This window comes from Pteropus medius, unplaced genomic scaffold (genome assembly GCF_902729225.1).
Source record: "Pteropus medius unplaced genomic scaffold, Ma_sr-lr_union100, whole genome shotgun sequence".
NCBI lineage: Eukaryota > Metazoa > Chordata > Mammalia > Chiroptera > Pteropodidae > Pteropus > Pteropus medius.
The window spans coordinates 733,225-751,506 of NW_024346771.1; the positions used below are offsets into that span (position 1 = coordinate 733,225).

General features: G+C 36.1%; 1 protein-coding gene across 4 annotated transcripts in view; it reads left to right on the forward strand.

Moving 5' to 3' along the window:
- TRPC1 (transient receptor potential cation channel subfamily C member 1) overlaps positions 1–18,282 on the forward strand; it is an 89,186-nt gene continuing 70,904 nt past the window's right edge. Inside the window, exons 1-2 of one of the 4 annotated variants that reach the window (XM_039876482.1) lie at positions 1–673; positions 17,655–17,809. In XM_039876482.1, the coding sequence (XP_039732416.1) occupies positions 502–673; positions 17,655–17,809 (327 nt within the window). In that variant the 5' untranslated portion in view covers positions 1–501. The other 3 variants (XM_039876481.1, XM_039876484.1, XM_039876486.1) reach the window with 3 other exon arrangements.

An 18,282-nucleotide genomic window follows, 5' to 3' on the forward strand; every position in this document is an offset into this window, starting at 1 on the left:
TCTCGTGGAGCAGCAGATGACGTGAAGATTCGCTAGCATCTCTTCGGGCGGCAGCTCGGCCGCAGTTCCCACGGCCCCGGAGCCCGACGTGCGCAGAATCGCCTCTCGGAGCTCCTCAGCCACCGAGCTGTCGTCTTCCTCCTGGGCCGGGCCGCCCCCTGCGCGGCCCCTGTGGCTCCTGGCACGGCCCCGCGCTCGGCTGCCGCCCTGGCGCGCGCCACTCTGTCGTCCCCGGACGAGCGCGGACCGGCTCGGCCCGGGCGCAGGCGGCTGGGGAGGGGGCGCTGGCCCCGGGGCCGCGCATGCGCCGCCACCAATCTGGGGCTGTCAGTGGAGGGCGAGTGCTGGCTCCCAGGGGAGGCAGCGCCCTTTGGGGCTAACGGGCCGCGCGCTGAGGCAGCCGTGGGGACGACTCATCCCTTTTCCAGCTCTGCTTCGGGGCTGGGGTCGGGTTCGGGGGCGCCGCCCCCGTCTCCTGGCCTGCCCCCTTCATGGGGCGCGATGATGGCGGCCCTGTACCCGAGCAGCTACCTCTCGGGCGCCTCCTCCTCCTCCCTACCTTCTTCCCCATCCTCTTCGTCGCCGAACAAGGTGATGGCGCTAAAGGATGTGCGGGAGGTGAAGGAGGAGAACACCCTGAATGAGAAGCTTTTCTTGCTGGCGTGCGACAAGGGTGAGAGCTAGGCCCCTTTCTCCGCTTCTGGACGCCCCTGCCCTCCACACCCTTTATCCTCTCCTTAACCTGGACTTGTGCCACTCCCTCTTCCTCACGCGCGGAGTGTCTCTTCCCACCACAGCCGCTTCCTTTTCGGGGTTGCACGTCTCCGCCTCTGCACTTTGAGTGCGGAGCTGGCTTGCGGGACCAGTCGGGGTGCCACCCTCTAAGCGCGGCACTTGGGGCCATGGCTCTGGCCGCCGTCTCACTCCGATGTTTAGGTAGCGTCCTATGGTTTTAGTCCCACTTGCGCTACTGACCACTTGAATGACCTGGTCTCCGTCTTGGGGTTTCAGTTCTTTCTTTTTGGAAGCCCAAAGGATTTGTCCAGTTTCGGACCTACCAGTAAGAAAATTACATGATCTTGTTTAAGGTTCCTCGTGTTTATGGGCTCTCACCTGTTTTTTCTTATCCCCCTTCTTTAAAATCTTACTTGTATTACTGTATTTAGATTCAGCCACCCAGTGCCTTTGTGTTCAGTGACCGTTGAGTGGAATTAGGTATGTCATTATCTCAGATGGAGATAAAGACAGGACTGAAGAAATTCTGCGTTAGTCCCAGACTTTCTCCGAGTTTACAGAACATCTTTAACTTTGTTCGTGCTTTCTATTGGAGAGAAAGGCTTGTCGCTCCTGAGCCCTCTTTGGGAAATAAAAGTAGTGCGAAATGATTACTGGGCAAAATTGTGGAATATGATGTTTTTCTTAAAAATAAAACAACTAGAGATCCATCGCTTTTATGGCCTTAATAAAGTCTCTTCACTTAAGCATGCTTTCTATTGTTGCATATAATTAAAAGACTGGGAAATCGATTGCCCTAAGACTGCTTTTATTTCCTATGTATAAAAAAGTGCTGAAAATGTTCTTTTTCTAAATTTATTCAGCTTACCTTTGTTGACCTTAGAAATAAGTTATTTTTACCAGCAAAAATGGGTTTATTTGGGAACAGCAAGCATTGTAATTCGGGACAGGTAAGCTGTAGCAAAAGGCATAATAGGCAAGCCCAACAAAGGAGAGGAAAGCTATTTTATGGAGGAAAAGAAAGTTGTGAGAGGTTTTGAACAAATGTTCACTGGAGAAAATCAAGAGTTTCAGCATATGAAGGTTTCAAATTGGCTGAGTTGCTGGAGTCGTTGATATCTTGTAGGAGATACAGTGTACACCTTTTATGTTGGGGCCTGCCATTGGTAGCTCTATCCTGATGATTTTTCTGTTGGAATCTGTAATTGACCAAAAATTGTAATTTGACCTCTCCTGATAGTGCATGTGAGCACCCCTTTCAGGTCTCCTGACACCATTTCAAATGAAGTTTACCTTTATTAATTTTCACACCTTAAAATGGCCATGCTCACTTAAGAAAACTCTATTTAGAATCATGCCGACTTCCAGAACATAAACCCAAAGGGCAACTTACATTGTGAAAAGATTAGCTACAAAGGATTTTTTGTTTGTATGTGCGAGTGTTTTCAATAAATGACAGCCTTTTAAAACTCTCTTACCGCTTTTGAAATAGGATTTTATTTACACAAACTTTTGAAAACACATTGACATATGAAGTCCACCTGTGTTTGCTGTCAGCCACTTTTATGTTCTTATGTAAAAGTACTAAATTATATTATGAAAGCATTCGTTAGTCTCGGAAATGTAAAGAAAAATAGAATATATATCTATAACCTCACAAAAATCATTGTCTGTGGGTTATGTAAAATATTTAGTATTACCGGAGTGGATTGTGTGAGTTCTTTTCCCTCAAAAATTCTCTAAGAGAGGAGGGGAAAAGATTGTGTTGTACCAGAATGAGTAAATGGCTGCTGTGTCTAGCCCGGCTGACTGAGCTATGGTTATTTTAAAGAAAACAAAGTATGTCAAGAAGTGGAATTTAATATTCCTGTCTAACTGAGGATAAAGGAATGCCATAATGGAATATGATTGGAATGAGTACTTGTATGGTGGGTATATTTAGGATTATTGCATGACATATCTCAAGCAAAAGAGAGTTTTAATATATGACAGTTTTGCAGCCTATCCAGTAGTGCCGCTTGAAATAGCAGTGGTATTGTCTGTCAGTTTCCTATTTTGTAACATTAAGATCCTTGAAGAGATTTGGCTTTTGGGGTGGGTGGAAAGTAAATATGCATATTTTTTTTCTTCCATATAAATTGAAACATTTTTTAATGAGACATTAAATAGATTTTTTCTGTTTCAGGTATGTTAAAATGAGATCTTTGGGTTAGATTTGGAAAAATGACATTACATGGAAAAAATAAATATGAGTTATAGCAGTTTTTTTCATGTTTGTATTCACTAATATTGTTAAACCTTTTTTTTAAGAGTCAAAAGGAAAGTTTATTAGAAAAGGGAAGAAAACGAAGACAAGTGAAAGCAAAGACAAAAAGTCAAGACAAGAAAAAAAAAGCCTTTTTAGTATTATCCAAAACAAATCTAAAAAATGAAAAGTTTCCTGAATAGCTATAACTTCCACTATTACATTGGAGCTTTCATCGAACCAAATGAAAATTATTTATTAAAACAGCTATTTGGGGTAGAGTGCATATGCTTTTAATAGATGATTTCATTTAATCCTCACAACCTCATGAGCCATTTCTGTTATTCCCGCTTTACAAATGAGGAAAATGAGGCTTAGCAAAATTTAAAAATTACTTCGCCCAAGGTTACATTAGTTAGGAAGTAGTAGAACTAGGATCTATCTTGAGCCTGCACTTTAAGCACTATTTTATATTGACCTAGTTTTGGTTGAATGAATGAAAAATCATTTGCATTAGAAAAGACATCCATATTTGGACTTACTAGTTGGTGATTAAACTTGCTCTCTATGAATGTTTTATAACCTTGATTTCTGTGGTTTTACTCTTATTTATCCAATAAAAGTAAAAAAACTTTAACAGCACCAGAGCAGATCTACCCTACTCTAGAACACTTCTTTTTTTCATCCTTTTCATTTAGCAGTCTTACTCTCCATGCACAAAATGTTCAAAATATACTACACTTAGGGAGAATTCCTAAAGCAAAAATTGTGGGGATGAGGTGGTTATGTGTATGTTAGTGGATGGGTGAGCCCTTAAAAGGTGTGTACAGATTAAAGAGTAAAGAAAAAAACTAGGAAAGAACAATTTTATAGTTTTATAGTTTATGTAGCTGACTTTTATGTAAATGAGTTCAATAGGTCTAGATAAGTGCTGATCCAGGTAGTGGCCACTTAATAGTGGCTGTTATTGATTTTGAAAATGGGTCAGAATTATCTCATATTCAACATTGGTTCCTTTCTTTGTATAAAGTTTAGAAGAAAATGTGACTTGAAGGTTCCTGTGCCAGTAATGTATAGTTAATCTGACTCCTCCCCAAGTAAAATTCTCAGAAAGTATATTCATAGTCTTTTTAGACATCTAATGCAGCAATTCAGAGGTGAGTTTAAATGAAACAAGAGCTTGCTATGTTGTTTTATGAAATATTAAGCAGTAATTCTTACCGCCAACGTCTTTTTCTTCTCTCATTGAAAGTTAGTGTGTAATGAGCCACTTTTATTTGTGGAAGCCTATGATACTTCGAACTCGCTGGCTGGAGAAAGGGTTAATATGTTTATTTAGGAAGCACCTAAACTAAACATAGTTCATGTTAATTCACCTGTTTTAAAGTAACCATTGAGTAGATGGTAACTTTTATTATAGATTCACGAGCTAAACCTATGTAAACCCCTTAATTTGCTGATAATCAGTAATTAGTTCTTGTGTAGAAGAAAGAAATGATAAAAGGATTCCGTTCAGGATTCAGTCCCTGCCAAATCCCCATGAAGAGCATTTTCAGGAAATCTGATTTGCAATTAATGAGTCAGGAGGCCCTTCTTGAAATCTCAACATGAGGGCAGGGGACAGATGGAGAGAGCTGAATTTCATCTTTATCCTTGGGCTCATCTAGTCTAGAGTCTGTGTCACTTTGTGACATGATTTAATGCATTATGTGGTAGGGTGCTTTGATGCCTGAATTCTTACATAAACTTTGCGTATCTGTGGGCTAAGCATACTATTTTAAAGTGGGCAACATTTCTGGGAGAAGTAATATTAAGCTGCTGTTTTAATAACACCTTAATATATTTATGGGACTTTTTTTTTCAGCTATTTGAGAAGAGATTTTGAAATTGGAAGGGATGAGAGAAGATGGTAGTGGGAAGAAAAAGTTCAGAGTACTTGGTAGTTTATATTGACTACTTCTTGGGTCCTAGGAAGTTTTATGTTGACAAGGGACACTTAATGTAATGAAGTATGTGCTGTAAGGGAAGAAAACTTTGCAGAAAAGAGAGATATGGAGCGTACTGTAGACAAAATCTTACAAATATTTTACAAATTGTTATTATGCGTAGCATTTAAGTATTTTGTGCAGGAGAGCTCTTCAAATCACCAGTGCTGCCATGGTGTATCATTCATTGCTATTTTAACAAAAAAATACTTGAATCACTAAAATATTGATGGATGGTTTATAACAGATTAATCATTGAGCAGCTAGCTACTTCACTATACTGTAATACTGGCATTTCTTTGTAGTGTTTCCACAGGTTTTCTTTATTTCATTTTTAATTTGCTGCTCTTTTCTGTAAGTCATCATCTCAATAGATTTATCAAGTTCTTAATTGTATTAAGACTCTGGAAAGATGCTTTATCAAGGAATAACTGACCACATCCCCATCCTTTAGATGCTCTCCTATGTTCTTGTCAGGAGCAATAAGGGGGGAAAAGTATGTTTGTACCTAATTTGTCTGAAGAGAAGAAACTAATGCTCAATTTAACTTCAATGGCCTATTTGTGACTTGGAAAATGAGATATTCTTAGTACTCAGTCTTTTATCTGGTCAATTTAAAAAAATGTAACCCAAACCTCTTTACCCTGTATATTATAGATTTGGGGAATGGTGTTGAAAGATTAAATTTTATTGCATTGAGATCATTGCCATCTAAGAATAATTCCTCTTCTTCCCTGCTGCCAGTGCTATAAATAACTTCTTCATAATTGACTTCATCAAATTTAATGATACCCAAGAAGTTTAAGATCTAGGATTAGTAGTTTAACTATATGTAATGAGCAGCTCAAAAACTGTCACTAAGAGGTGATAAGTAGTGATTTTTAAGAGCCTAACTGAATTAATTATCAGGACTAAAAGAATTGCAGTACCATATCAATATAGTTATGAGATTCAGTGGAATTTCTTTGGATGCCATACTTTGTGACATAAAAAGTGGTGATCAGCACTGTTATTAAAACTTATGTTAATTAAAAAAAATAACTCATGTTTATTTTCTGGTCATATTTATTGCTCCATCACTAATTCTTTTATATTTTTTAGCTTAGTTTATATTGATCAATAGTGTACTTTTTCAGCTCTGTGAATATATATAATTTAAATCTATGTGAGATTAAATTTAAGTAAATTCTTTATGAAACTGTTACTACATATCTGCTATAAAGTTTTATACAACTTGCAACATCACTGAATTAGATCTCAAGTCATATATCCGACTCTAATTATAAAATAAACATTGCTTCTAATTATATTCTAGTAGATTCAAGAATATGCTGTTGATTTTTAATTTATTAACTAATTTACTTAAATATATCAGCATTACTTTCTATGCTATGAGTCTGTTTTCTACAGCAGTGTGAATCTTTGCTCTTTTGCCAGATAATATCATTAATAGTCTTCATTAACAGTCACAAATGACCAAGAAATTATGAAATTATGGTAATAATTATCTTTTTTCAAAAATAGTCAAAGTACTATGGACAGTTTCTGAGGATCTTTAATTTTGAAGGTTTCATTCACAGCAATATGATTACAGATACATTGGGGCCTATGATAAATATTGGGTTTCGCACATTTGGTAAAACTACATTTTAAATCATTTTCACTGTAAAAGCCTTGCATGTAACTTTTTTCTTTTTAGAATTTGGTACAAACTAATTTGATGTTTGCTGTAGAGTTAACTTTTTAATCAGTATTGTCACTATTTATATTTCTAGATCCAGCAATTGAATTTGATCAAGTCTTTGTATTTTTTTACTTCTTTATTCTTTTTTCCTCTTACTAATAAAATCTTCTGCTTTAAGTGTCTTTAGTAATAGTTCAATTAGAATGTTGTGGTTACCACATTCAAAAACTGTTGTAGAAGCTTTATAGATTTTTTTTTGACAGATAAATTCTTCCATACTTCACACTAAACTGGAAATTTGGTTACTATAAAATTAAACATTAATGCACTCATTTTAGTGATGTTGAAATTTACTATCATATGCCAGAAAATAAAACAAGATGCCAATGAAGAAAAAATGGAATCATCTGTTCTTACTTGATATTGTAGCATTTCTCCACTGTATTTCTCAAGGGTTTATCACAATTGGCAAGAGTAAATTTGTTGCTAAGGTTCCATGATATTACCCTGATATTTTATATACTATTTTATTTTTTAACATTGTTGATTAAGATTCACTACATTGATTTTATGACTGCTAAAGGGTTGCAGCCTGCAGTTTGGAAAACACTGTTCTCGAAAGATCATGGTTGGTGAGTGGGAGAATGGAACAAGGTAAATTCAGTATGGTAGCAAGGCCCAGGTCCCATAATGCTTAGTAAGCCACAGTAAAGATTTTGGCATTTAAGTGTGATGGAAAATCTTGAGGATTATAAGCTTGATATGATTTGAGTTTTAAAAAGATCACTCTGGCTGCCAGTACAGAGTGGATTAAAGGGATTGGGCTAGAACAGTGGTGGGCAAACTGACCCACAGGCCAAATCCACAAATCGCCTGTTTTTGCAAGGTCTGTAGGCTAAGAATAGTTTTGACATTTCAAATGGTTGGAAATAAATAAAAAGAACATTTTATAACGTGAAAATTCTATGAAATGCAGTACTCATAAATAAAGTTCTATTGGAACACATTAGAGCTCATTTGTGTACATACAGTCTGTGATCACTTTTGTGCTGCAAAGGGCAGAGTTGAGTACATGTGACAGATATTATGTCCTGAAAAGCCTAAAACATTTACTCTGTGGCCCTTTACAGAAAAACTTTATTGACCCCTGTACTAGATTGTAGGCAGCTTTATCAGTAAGAAAGCTATTGCAGAGCCCAGGAGAGAGGTGGTGGTAGCTTGGACTGCCGGTACCAGTATGCATGGATACAAGAGGATGAGTATGAGAGAGAATTTTGGAGAGCAGACTGTGAAGACTTGCTGTTGAATTGGTATACTGGAAATATTTCTTGAAAAAAAATTATTTCTTCTTCATTGAATAAACAACAGCCATCTAGCCAAAAAAGTAAACAGATTATGTTGAATTTCCTTCTGTATGTTATATTTTAAAAAACAAAAGATATGTTACTCTTAAAAGCAATTTAAATATAAAATGGACAACATGTATTCATCTGACATAAGGCATTTTTTCAGATTTTTTATTTTTATTTTTATTTTTAATTTTTATTGGGGTAACATTGGTTAATACAATTATAAAATTTTCAGGTGTGCATTATCATTTGACATCTGTATATTCTATAGTGTGTTTACCACCCAAAGTCCAGTTTCCTTCAGCTACCTTTACTCACTTCACCTTCCCCCTAAACCCTATATTTGACCCCTTTTACCTTGTCTCCCTCCTCCTTCATCCACCACCCCACTAGTAACCACTAGTCTATACTCCTCTGGTAACCACTAGCCTATTGTCCGTGTCCATGATTCTCTGTTGGTCATGCTCATTTGTTGCTTTTAGGTTTATATCTCACATATAAATGATATCATGTGACTTCAACTTTTTCTTTCTGGCTTATTTCACTTAGCATGATTATCTCGAGGTCTATCCAGGTTGTCACAAATGGCAGTATTTCATCTCTTCTTATGGCTGAATAATATATATGTACCACAGATTCTTTAGTCAGTCATCTATCGTAGGACACTTTGGTTGCTTCCATGTCCTGGCCACCATGAATAATGCTGCTGTGAACATCAGTGTGCAAATATTTTTTTGGATATGGGTTTTCAAGTCTTTGGGGTAAATACCCAGGAGAGGGATTGCTGGCTCATATGGTAGACCAATTCTTAGTTTTTTGAGGAACCTCCACACTGTTTTCCATAGCGGCTGTACCAATTTTCAGTCCCACCAGCAGTGTATGAGGGTTCCTTTTCTCTGCATCCTCTCCAACATTTGTTTTATTACTTGTCCTATTAATTATGGCTATTCTAACAGGTGCGAGATGGTATCGCATTGTGGTTTTGATTTGCATTTCCCTAATAGCTAGCAATGTTGACTATCTTCTCATATATTTGTATGTCCTCTAGGGAGAAGTGTCTGTTCAGGTCCTCCACCCATATTTTGATTGGATCATTTATTTTTTTGTTGTTATTGAGTCATATGAGTTCTTTGTATATTTTGGATATTATATATCAAAGGTGTTGCTTGCAAATATGTTTTCCCATTCGGATGGTTCTCTCTTTACCTTGTTGATGATTTCTTTTGCTGAGCAGAAGCTTTTTAGTTTGATGTAGCCCCATTCATTTATTTTAGCTTTTACTTGCCTTGTTTTTGAGGTTAAATTTATAAAATCCTCTTTAAGGATTTTAAGGTCCTTGACTTTAGTTCCTATGTTTTCTTCTATGCATTTTATTGTTTCAGGTCTTATATTCAGGTCCTTAATTCATTTTGAGTTAATTTTGGTGTGTGGTGATAGACAACAGGCTACTTTCAATCTTTTGCAGGTGGTTTTTCAGTCATCCCAGCACCATTTATTGAAGAGGCTTTCCATTCTCCACTGTATGTTTTTGGCTTCTGCGTTGAAAATTATTGGCCCGTATAAATATGGGTTTATTTCTGGACTCTCGATTCTGTTCCACTAGTTGTGTGTGTGTTTTGCTGTCAATACCATGCTGTTTTGATTACTGTCACTTTGTAGTATAATTTGAAGTTGGGCAATGTGATGCCCCCATCCTCATTCTGTTTTCTCAGGATGGCTTTGGCTTTGTGCTTCCATACAAATCTGATGATTTTGTGTTCTATTTCTTTAAAAAATGCCAATGGGATTTTGGTGGGGATTGCATTAAATCTGCATAATGCTTTAGGTAATCTGGTTATTTTAACTATGTTGATTCTTCTAATCCAAGAACATGGAATATCTTTCCATTTCTTTCTATCTTCTTCAATTCCTTTTAATAAGGTCTTATAGTTTTCATTATATAGGCCCTTCACATGTTTCATTAGATTCATCCCTAGGTATTTGATTCTTTGTGTTGCAATCGCAAAAGGAATTATTTTTTACACTTCTTTTTCTGACGCTTCATTACTAAAGTATAGGAATGCTATGGATTTTTGAACATTGATTTTGTATCCAGAGACTTTACTGTATTTGCTTATTGTTTCTAGTAGTGTCTTTGTACAGTCTTTAGGGTTTTCTATATAGAAAATCGTGTCATCTGCAAATAGTGACAGTTTGACTTCTTCATTTCCTATTTGCATGCCTTTTATACCATTTTCTTGTCTGATTGCACTTGCTAGGACCTCCAATGTTATATTGAATCACAGTGGCAATAGTGGACAGCCTTGCTTTATTCCTGACCTTAAAGGGAAGGTTTGTAGTTTTTCAGTAGAAAGTGTAATGTTGGCTGAGAGCTTGTAATAGATGGTCTTTATTATGTTAAGGTACTTTCCTTCTATACCGATTTTGTTAAGTGTTTTGATCATAAACAATGCTGTATCTTGTCAAAGGCTTTTACTGCATCTATTGATCTGATCATATGATTCTTTTTTTTTAATTTGTTTATGTGGTGTATCACATTAATTGATTTGCGTATGTCGAACCATCTCTGCCCCTGGGATGAAGCCCACTTGATCATGGTGTGTAATCTTTTTAATATGTTGCTATATTCAGTTCGCTAGTATCTTATTGAGGATTTTCGCATCTGTGTTCATCAGAGATACTGATCTGTGTGTTACCTTTACCATGTTTTGGTATCAGAGTAATATTGGCCTCATAAACTGAGGTGGGAAGTATTGTCTCCTCTTCAATTATCTGGAAGAGTTTGAGGAGAATACGAATTAAATCTTCTTTGAATGTTTGGTAGAATTCACTGGTGAAGCCATCTGTTCCTGGACTTTTACTTTTTGGCAGGTTTTTGATGATTGTTTCAATTTTCATACTGCTGAACGGTCTATTTAGATTTTCCAGATCTTAATTCAGTCTAGGAAGATTGTATTTTTCTAAGTACTGGTCCATTTCTTCTAGGTTATTAAATTTGGTGTTATATACTTTTTCATAGTATTCTTGTATGATCCTTTGTACTTCTGCGATGTCTGTTGTAATTTCCCCTCTTTCATCTCTGATTTTGTTTATTTGTGTCCTTTCTCTTTTTTCTTTAGTAAGTCTAGCCAGGGATTTGTCAATTTTATTAACCTCGAAGAACCAGCTCTCTGTTGCATTAATTTTTTCTATTTTTTTTGTTTGTTTGTTTTCAATTTCATTTATTTCTGCTCTAATTTTTATTATTTCTTTCCTTCTGCTGATTTTAGGCTTCATTTGTTCTTCCTTTTCTAATTTTTTAAGATGAAGCATTAGGTTGTTTATTTGGGCTCGTTCTTGTTTTTGGAGGTAGACCTGTAATGATATGAACTTTCCTCTTATGACCACTTTTGCTGTGTCCTAAAAGTTTTGATATGTTGTGCTATCATCATTCATTTCTATGTCTCTTGATCTCTCTTTTTATTTCTTCTCTGACCCAGTTATTCTTCCGTAGCATGTTGTTCAATCTCCATATATTTGTGTTTGTTTTTGATTTCTTTCTGCAGTTTATCTCTAGTTTCAAAACATTATGATCAGAGAATCTGGTTGGTATGATTTCAACCCTCTTATATTTGTTGAGGCTATCTCTGTATCCCAGTATGTGGTCGATTCTTGAGAATGTTTCGTGTGCACTAGAGAAGAATGTATAAACAGCTGTTTTGGGATGGAAGGCTCTGTAAATGTCAATTATGTCCACTTGGTCTAATGTGTCTTTTAAGGATGCTCTTTCCTTATTGATTTTCTGTTTGGATAATCTGTCCATATCCGACAGTGGGGTATTTAGGTTCCCTCCTACAATAGTATTTTGGTCTGTTTCTCCCTTTATTTCTGTTAGTAATTGCCCTCTATATTTTGGGGCTCCCTGATTGGGAGCATAGATATTAAGTGTTATTTCTTCTTTGTGCATGATTCCCTTTATCATTATGAAGTGTCCCTCAATATTTTTCTTTACCTTTTTTTTAAGTCTATTTCGTCATATTAGTACCACTGCTCCCACTTTTCTCTGAATGCCATTTGCTTGAAATATCATTTTCCACTCTTTCACTCTGCATCTGTATTTGTCTTTGGAGCTGAGATGTGTCTCCTGGAGGCAGCATATGGTTGGGTTTTGTTTTTTGATCCAATCTGCAACTCTGTGCCTTTTGATTGGTGAGTTCAATCCATTTACATTTAGAGTGATTATCGAAATATGAGATCTTATAGCCATTTTACCTTTTGCTTTCTGGTAGCTCAGTGTTTCCATTGCTTCCTTCCTTGTCCTTGTGCTTCTGGTTTTTTTTGTTTGTTTGTTTTGGTTGGCTTTTGCGGGTTTTCCCTCTGATCCTTCTTGTTTTATGTTATATACAACTGTTCTGAATCTTTGGCATCTGGTTACCATACGCCAAATATAATGATAGTTATATAAAAGACAGTTGTATATATACAGTCCATTTTCTTCTTCATGTGCCTTATCTCCATTTTCATTTGCAAATTTGGATATGTGAATCTTCCCCTTTTCAGTCATTGTTATGTCAGTTTGTTCCTATGTATGCTGAACGTTCATTACTATCTTGTTAAAACAATTCTCTTCTTGTTATTTAAGCTTATAATGCCCTGTTCTTAGTAAGGGTTGTACTCCTCTGCTTCTATTTGCCTGATAGTCACTTTACTCCTGATTATTTCTTTTTCTTTTTGTCATTTTGTTTTAGGTGAACTGACCCCTTTCAGTATTTCCTGTAGTGCAGGCCTTGTAGTGGAGAATTCCCTCAATTTTTGTATGTCTGGAAAAGTCTTAATTTCTCCTTCATATCTAAGGAGAGCTTAGCTAGATGCATTATTCTAGGCAGGAAGTTCCTTTCACTTAATAGTTTAAATATTTGATACTATTTAAGGTTCACATTGAGAAGTCCGAGGATAATCTAATGGGTTTACCTTTATAAGTTACCATTTTTTTCTGCCTTGAAAATTTTGTCTTTGTCCATTGATTTTTGATAATTTTAATACAATGTGTCTAGGTGAAGGCCTGTTGGGTTGAGGTAATTGGGTGTTCTGTTGACTTTTTGAATTCCAGGCTCCAGTTCATTCCTTAGATTTGGGAAAATCTCATCCACTATTTGTCTGAAAATGCTTTCTAATCTCTGTTCCTTTTTCTCGCCTTCGATAATGCCCATTATTCTTATGTTTCCTCTCCTGATGGTATCAGCTAGTTCTTGAATTTCTTTTTCATTCCTTGGGTTCTCTCTTCTTCCTTCTGATTTATTTCTAGATTTCTGTCTTCGATATCACCAACCTTTCCTCCATTTGGTCGACTCTCATTTCCCAAGCTTGCTATTTCATTTTTCAACTCTTGCAGTGTGTTCTTCATCTCCAGAAGTTCTGTTTGGTCCCTTTTGAGGTTTCAGTCTCCTTGCTCTGCTCATCCATTTGTTTTTTCAATTCCTGAAATTGTTCATACGATTCGTTTTGGATCTCATTGAGTTTTTTCCGAAGTACCATCCTGATTTCTCTGTCATTTAAGTCACATATTTCTATGTCTGTAAGCTTATTTTCTGGAGATTTTTCTCTTTCTTTCTGAGATGCCTTGTATCCTTGGTTGTTCATGGTGTTTAATGGACTATTTCTCCACCTGGGCATTAATGGAAATGTATTCTGCTGTTTTTCCAGAAAGAAGATTTATTATATAAAGGTCTCTCTTTAGCCTTGTGCAAAGAAGGCACTTTTCTTTTGGTTTCCAGTAGGTGACGTGTAAGCCTCTCGGATCCCTGCTTTATATAAAGTCTTAATAACACTTTTTAAATTTCCTTGTAGATCTTTAATCACGCTCACTATCCTCAGTTTCAGTCCCTGTCAGTGTCAGCAACAGTCTTGGCAGCGTTTGCTCAGATTCCCCTGGGGCTCCGCAGAGATCATTTTTGGAGGGTATAGGGGGAGGGGCCCTCAGGGTTGTGGGTTGGGGGCTGCAGCTCAGCTCCAGTTTTGCAACTGTGGCCAGTAAAAATCAACTTGTTCCTCTGTAATCCCGTTCTGCTTCTCTGCTTTCTGCCCTGATAACTGGGCCCTGCAGTTTTCCCAGGCAGGGCTGTTCAGGGAACTCACCACAGGAACTCGACGCTCCTTCTCCCCTCCCCCTCCTCTTGCAGGGAACTCTGGCAGATGCTAGAGGCAGCTTCTTTATTACTCCTGGTCCACCACCTGACACCTGGGGTTCTGACCTGTGGTAGGCCTTATAAGCAGATCCCACACTCAGACATGCTGGTGTGTAGTTTGGGTGTTTTTTGTTGAGTTTTAGGTGTTCAACTTGTTTTTGTTTCAAGGGGAGAAATCTGGGGATGTCTCTCACTCTGCCATATTTCCAAAGATCCCAGATTTAGTTTTTAAAAAGTTGACAAGATGACTCCGACAACTTTAACAACTTGGTAACTGGAGCCCCACCAAGATTTATTTGTCTCCATTTCCATTCTCTCTTCCAGCCACCTCATAAGAACGCATTTTGAATTGTAGTCCTTGCTCTCTAACTAACTTCTTACTAGATATTTTAAATTTCCTAATCTCTTTTTACATATACACTCATCTTAAATATTAAGACTGTTCTGGGATTTTTGAATACAGTCCATTGTTTTAAATGGCTTGCAAATATAAACTTTGGTGGAATGCTTAGAAACCAGTCTAAGTTTCCTATAGGTCCTGTGTCTGTAACATGTAATTTTTATTTGCATGAGTGTGTCAGCTTTGGCAATGTGAAACTTTTTATTATTTTTAGGGGCGAAAATTATTTATTATCTTCTGATTTTTAAGGTTTTTTTCCTTGTATAGGCCCCTGATTGTAATGGAAATAGTCTTTGAAACCTTAAGGCTGGAATATCTGACATTTGCAATACGATTACTTTTTAAACAGCAGTCTAAAGTTTTAAAACGTGTAGCAGTTGTTTTTGTCCATCTGCTGTACCTAAAATTTGGAAAATTTTATAATAATTATATGTATATAGTTCTTTATACTTTTCTGTCTATAGTAATATGGCTGACTAGATCATCTGAAAATCCTTCTGCTGCAAATCACCTAGAAATGCTAGCTAAAATATAGCAAGCATCCTTTTAAATGAACAACTGAGCTTTCATGAAAGTAAGAGAAACACTCAGGATCCAAAAATGGAGAAAAGACTAAAAAGCAGAGGAGGGTGTAAGCTGACATTTTGGCTGCTCTATGCATGGGGATGACAGTTATTGGTTTGGACATTGTCGGGATTTGAATTTTAATGCTCATATGAAAATGGGTTACAGGCCTGCGTCTCTATAAAGTGAGGAATTGGAACAACATCCGTGCATGAAACCAGTATCTTTAAAGGACCTACCTTTAGCAAACGGTTAGATAAGGAAAAGAAACTGTCTACTAGCACAAGGAGACTATGAAGAAGCTTGTAAATAAGACTCCCCTAAGAATTTACAACTATGGTTCTGCCTCATGTTGGCTTGGGGTTTAAATAAATATGACGTACTTGGTCTGGGAAAACCTAAACTTAGAAAGAAATATAAAAAGGATTCATAGGACAGCAAAACCTCTGAGTTACTGGAAGAAGCAAACACAAAACATCCTTGGTGGGACAAGCTTTCAAACTAGGCTACCAGGATCCCTACAAGTAAGTATGAAGTTGAGTTTATAATACGCATTAAAAAAAATCAGAAGATAGTTATCCATTAATACAAGTCAACAGGTCACAACAAATAGGATTAAATCCCTAAGACCTTCAGGCAATTGTTATATAGAGACCATAAAATAAGTATGTTTAAAAATGACTAAAAGTTAAGGAAATGAAAACATGAAAAAGTAAATCAGAAGATTTGAAAAGGAATCCAGTAAAACTTGCAGAATTAAAAAAGCCATTAAATTTTTTAAAAAATCAATGAATGGGTTAATCAGAAATAGTTGAAGGAGGAATAAGTGATTAGAAGAGAGATCTGAAGAAATTATCCAGAACGCAAGAAAGAGAAGAAAATAATAAATCTTTGGAGACATAAAAATTGGATTGAGATAATCCAACATAATATCTAGTAGGAGTTCTAATAGAAAAAATAATATGGGGATGCAGCAATATTTGAAGAGATAATGGCTGAAAATATTACAAAATTTATGAAGGGCAGATTTTAGATTCAGAAAGCCTAATGAGTCTCAAGCAGGATAAATTAAAAATTAATCCTCACTTAGACACATGGTATCAAAGAAAATATAGCAGTTCTTATGGATAGTATTCTGCTACTAAGATATTGAAATAAATTCACCTGAAATAAGATTTTAAATGTTATTTTCCAGTAATAGTGATAAATTTTCACTGGTCTATTTGTGGGTTCACTCTTGGTTCAACTTGTGACTAAGAGCTTCACTTTGTGAAGGATTTGAAAGGTTTTTGCCATGGAGTATTAGTGTCTGAACATTAATTAGTAGTGCTATTATTTCTTTTTGTGACTAATTTTCTTCTTGAGGTAGCTGAGGAAATATGCCATCAATAAAAGTACCATTCACCTTATTACAAAATGTGCGGGGACTAAAGCCATTGGCAAAAAATAACAGCAATTTTATTTGAAATTTAAACAAAAATCTGTTACCTTTCTTAGTCCAGTTTTAGAATTTACTCTTTACGTATCATGAAATTATTCATTTCTTTTTCCTTCTGGTTTCTACTCTGTACTTTTTCTGCTTCTTATTCATAGGTATCTAAGGAACAAATATATTTGCAAGTCACTTAAAATGGTTTATTCATATTATGTTTTAAAAGTAAAATGAAATATAACAAACAAAACCGACTTTTCTTTCTTTGTTTAGTTTATTAGCATTTTTTTTATTCCCCTTATTACTTCACCAGCTGGCAGCAGACAAATATACTGGGCCCTCCGTGAAAATGATTACCTCCTTGATTATTCTCATTTTACTCAATGGGTCGACTGTTTTGATGTGGGCTAGAGTTAGGCAGAAGGAAATCCGCATGCTCCTGACAGGTCAAAATTTTACTTTGAAATATTCTGACTTTATCCTCAACCAACGTTATTTCTAGTCCTGCCTTAGAGTGTGAATTGACCGTTCCCTGGTCATTTAATCTCAACAGCTTCATTTATGGGATAGAGCGTGTGTGTGTTGGGTGAGTGGGGAGGAGAGAAAAGGAATTTCAGGCATTCTTTTCTCAAACATATACACATTCATGCTCTCTTTCCTCTTCATAATATCTTCCACTTATTACTAGATCTCATTTTTAACTATTATGATACTCAAGTAAATATATATGTATTTGAGGTGTAAAACTTAAATATTTTAAGCTTCTAATTTTTCTAGCTTTCAGTTTGTGCTCTTGGACATTCTTTATTGCTTTAAATATCTTCTAAAAGTTTCTCTCCTATAATCATTCAGTTATGAATTTTAAACTAACAACTTTTATTTCAAACCGCACATTAAAATTTTTTCTACTTTTATGTTTGCAGCTGATGTACATACTATCAGGATACAAGTTTTCAGCAAGAAAATGTTCACATTTTCTTTGCACATTTCCATATACAAAAATGAGTTTAGGTTTTTTAATTGTTTAAATCAACAGGCTAAGTTTTTTATAGTTAATGTCATGAATATTAAATTATGTTTGTATATTGTTATTTAGGTGACTATTATATGGTTAAAAAGATTTTGGAGGAAAACAGTTCAGGTGACTTGAACATAAATTGCGTAGATGTGCTTGGGAGAAATGCTGTTACCATAACTATTGAAAACGAAAACTTGGATATACTGCAGCTTCTTTTGGACTACGGTTGTCAGGTACAAGGCTAGATAATTTTATCCAGAAGTACTGTTAGATATGCCATGTTTTCTTCTTTCTGGTTTCCTCTCTCCCTCCCTCCTTCCCTATCTCTTTTCTTTTATTTCTTCCTTCTTTTCTCGCTCTTTCTTCTCTCTTTTACTTTTTATTTGGTTTTAAGACATGAAAAGTTTTAAAAACAAACCAAAAGCCTTTTTTTTAAAGTATAATATTTTGACTTGATTTATTTTTTTCCTCCCCTTTCACTTTTCCTCCCTTGTATGTTTTATAATATCTGACAGAGGTAAATTATCATGACTTATTAAAGATGAGTTTGTTTTTGTTATACTATTATGATATTACATGTGTATAATATTATATATCTAAAAATATACAAGTGTTCTGGAAGCGTTAGGGGAACAGGTTTTTCTGTGACCCATATAATTTACAAGCCTAAGAACAGAATGCTCCTGACTCACAAAGCAATTTTCAG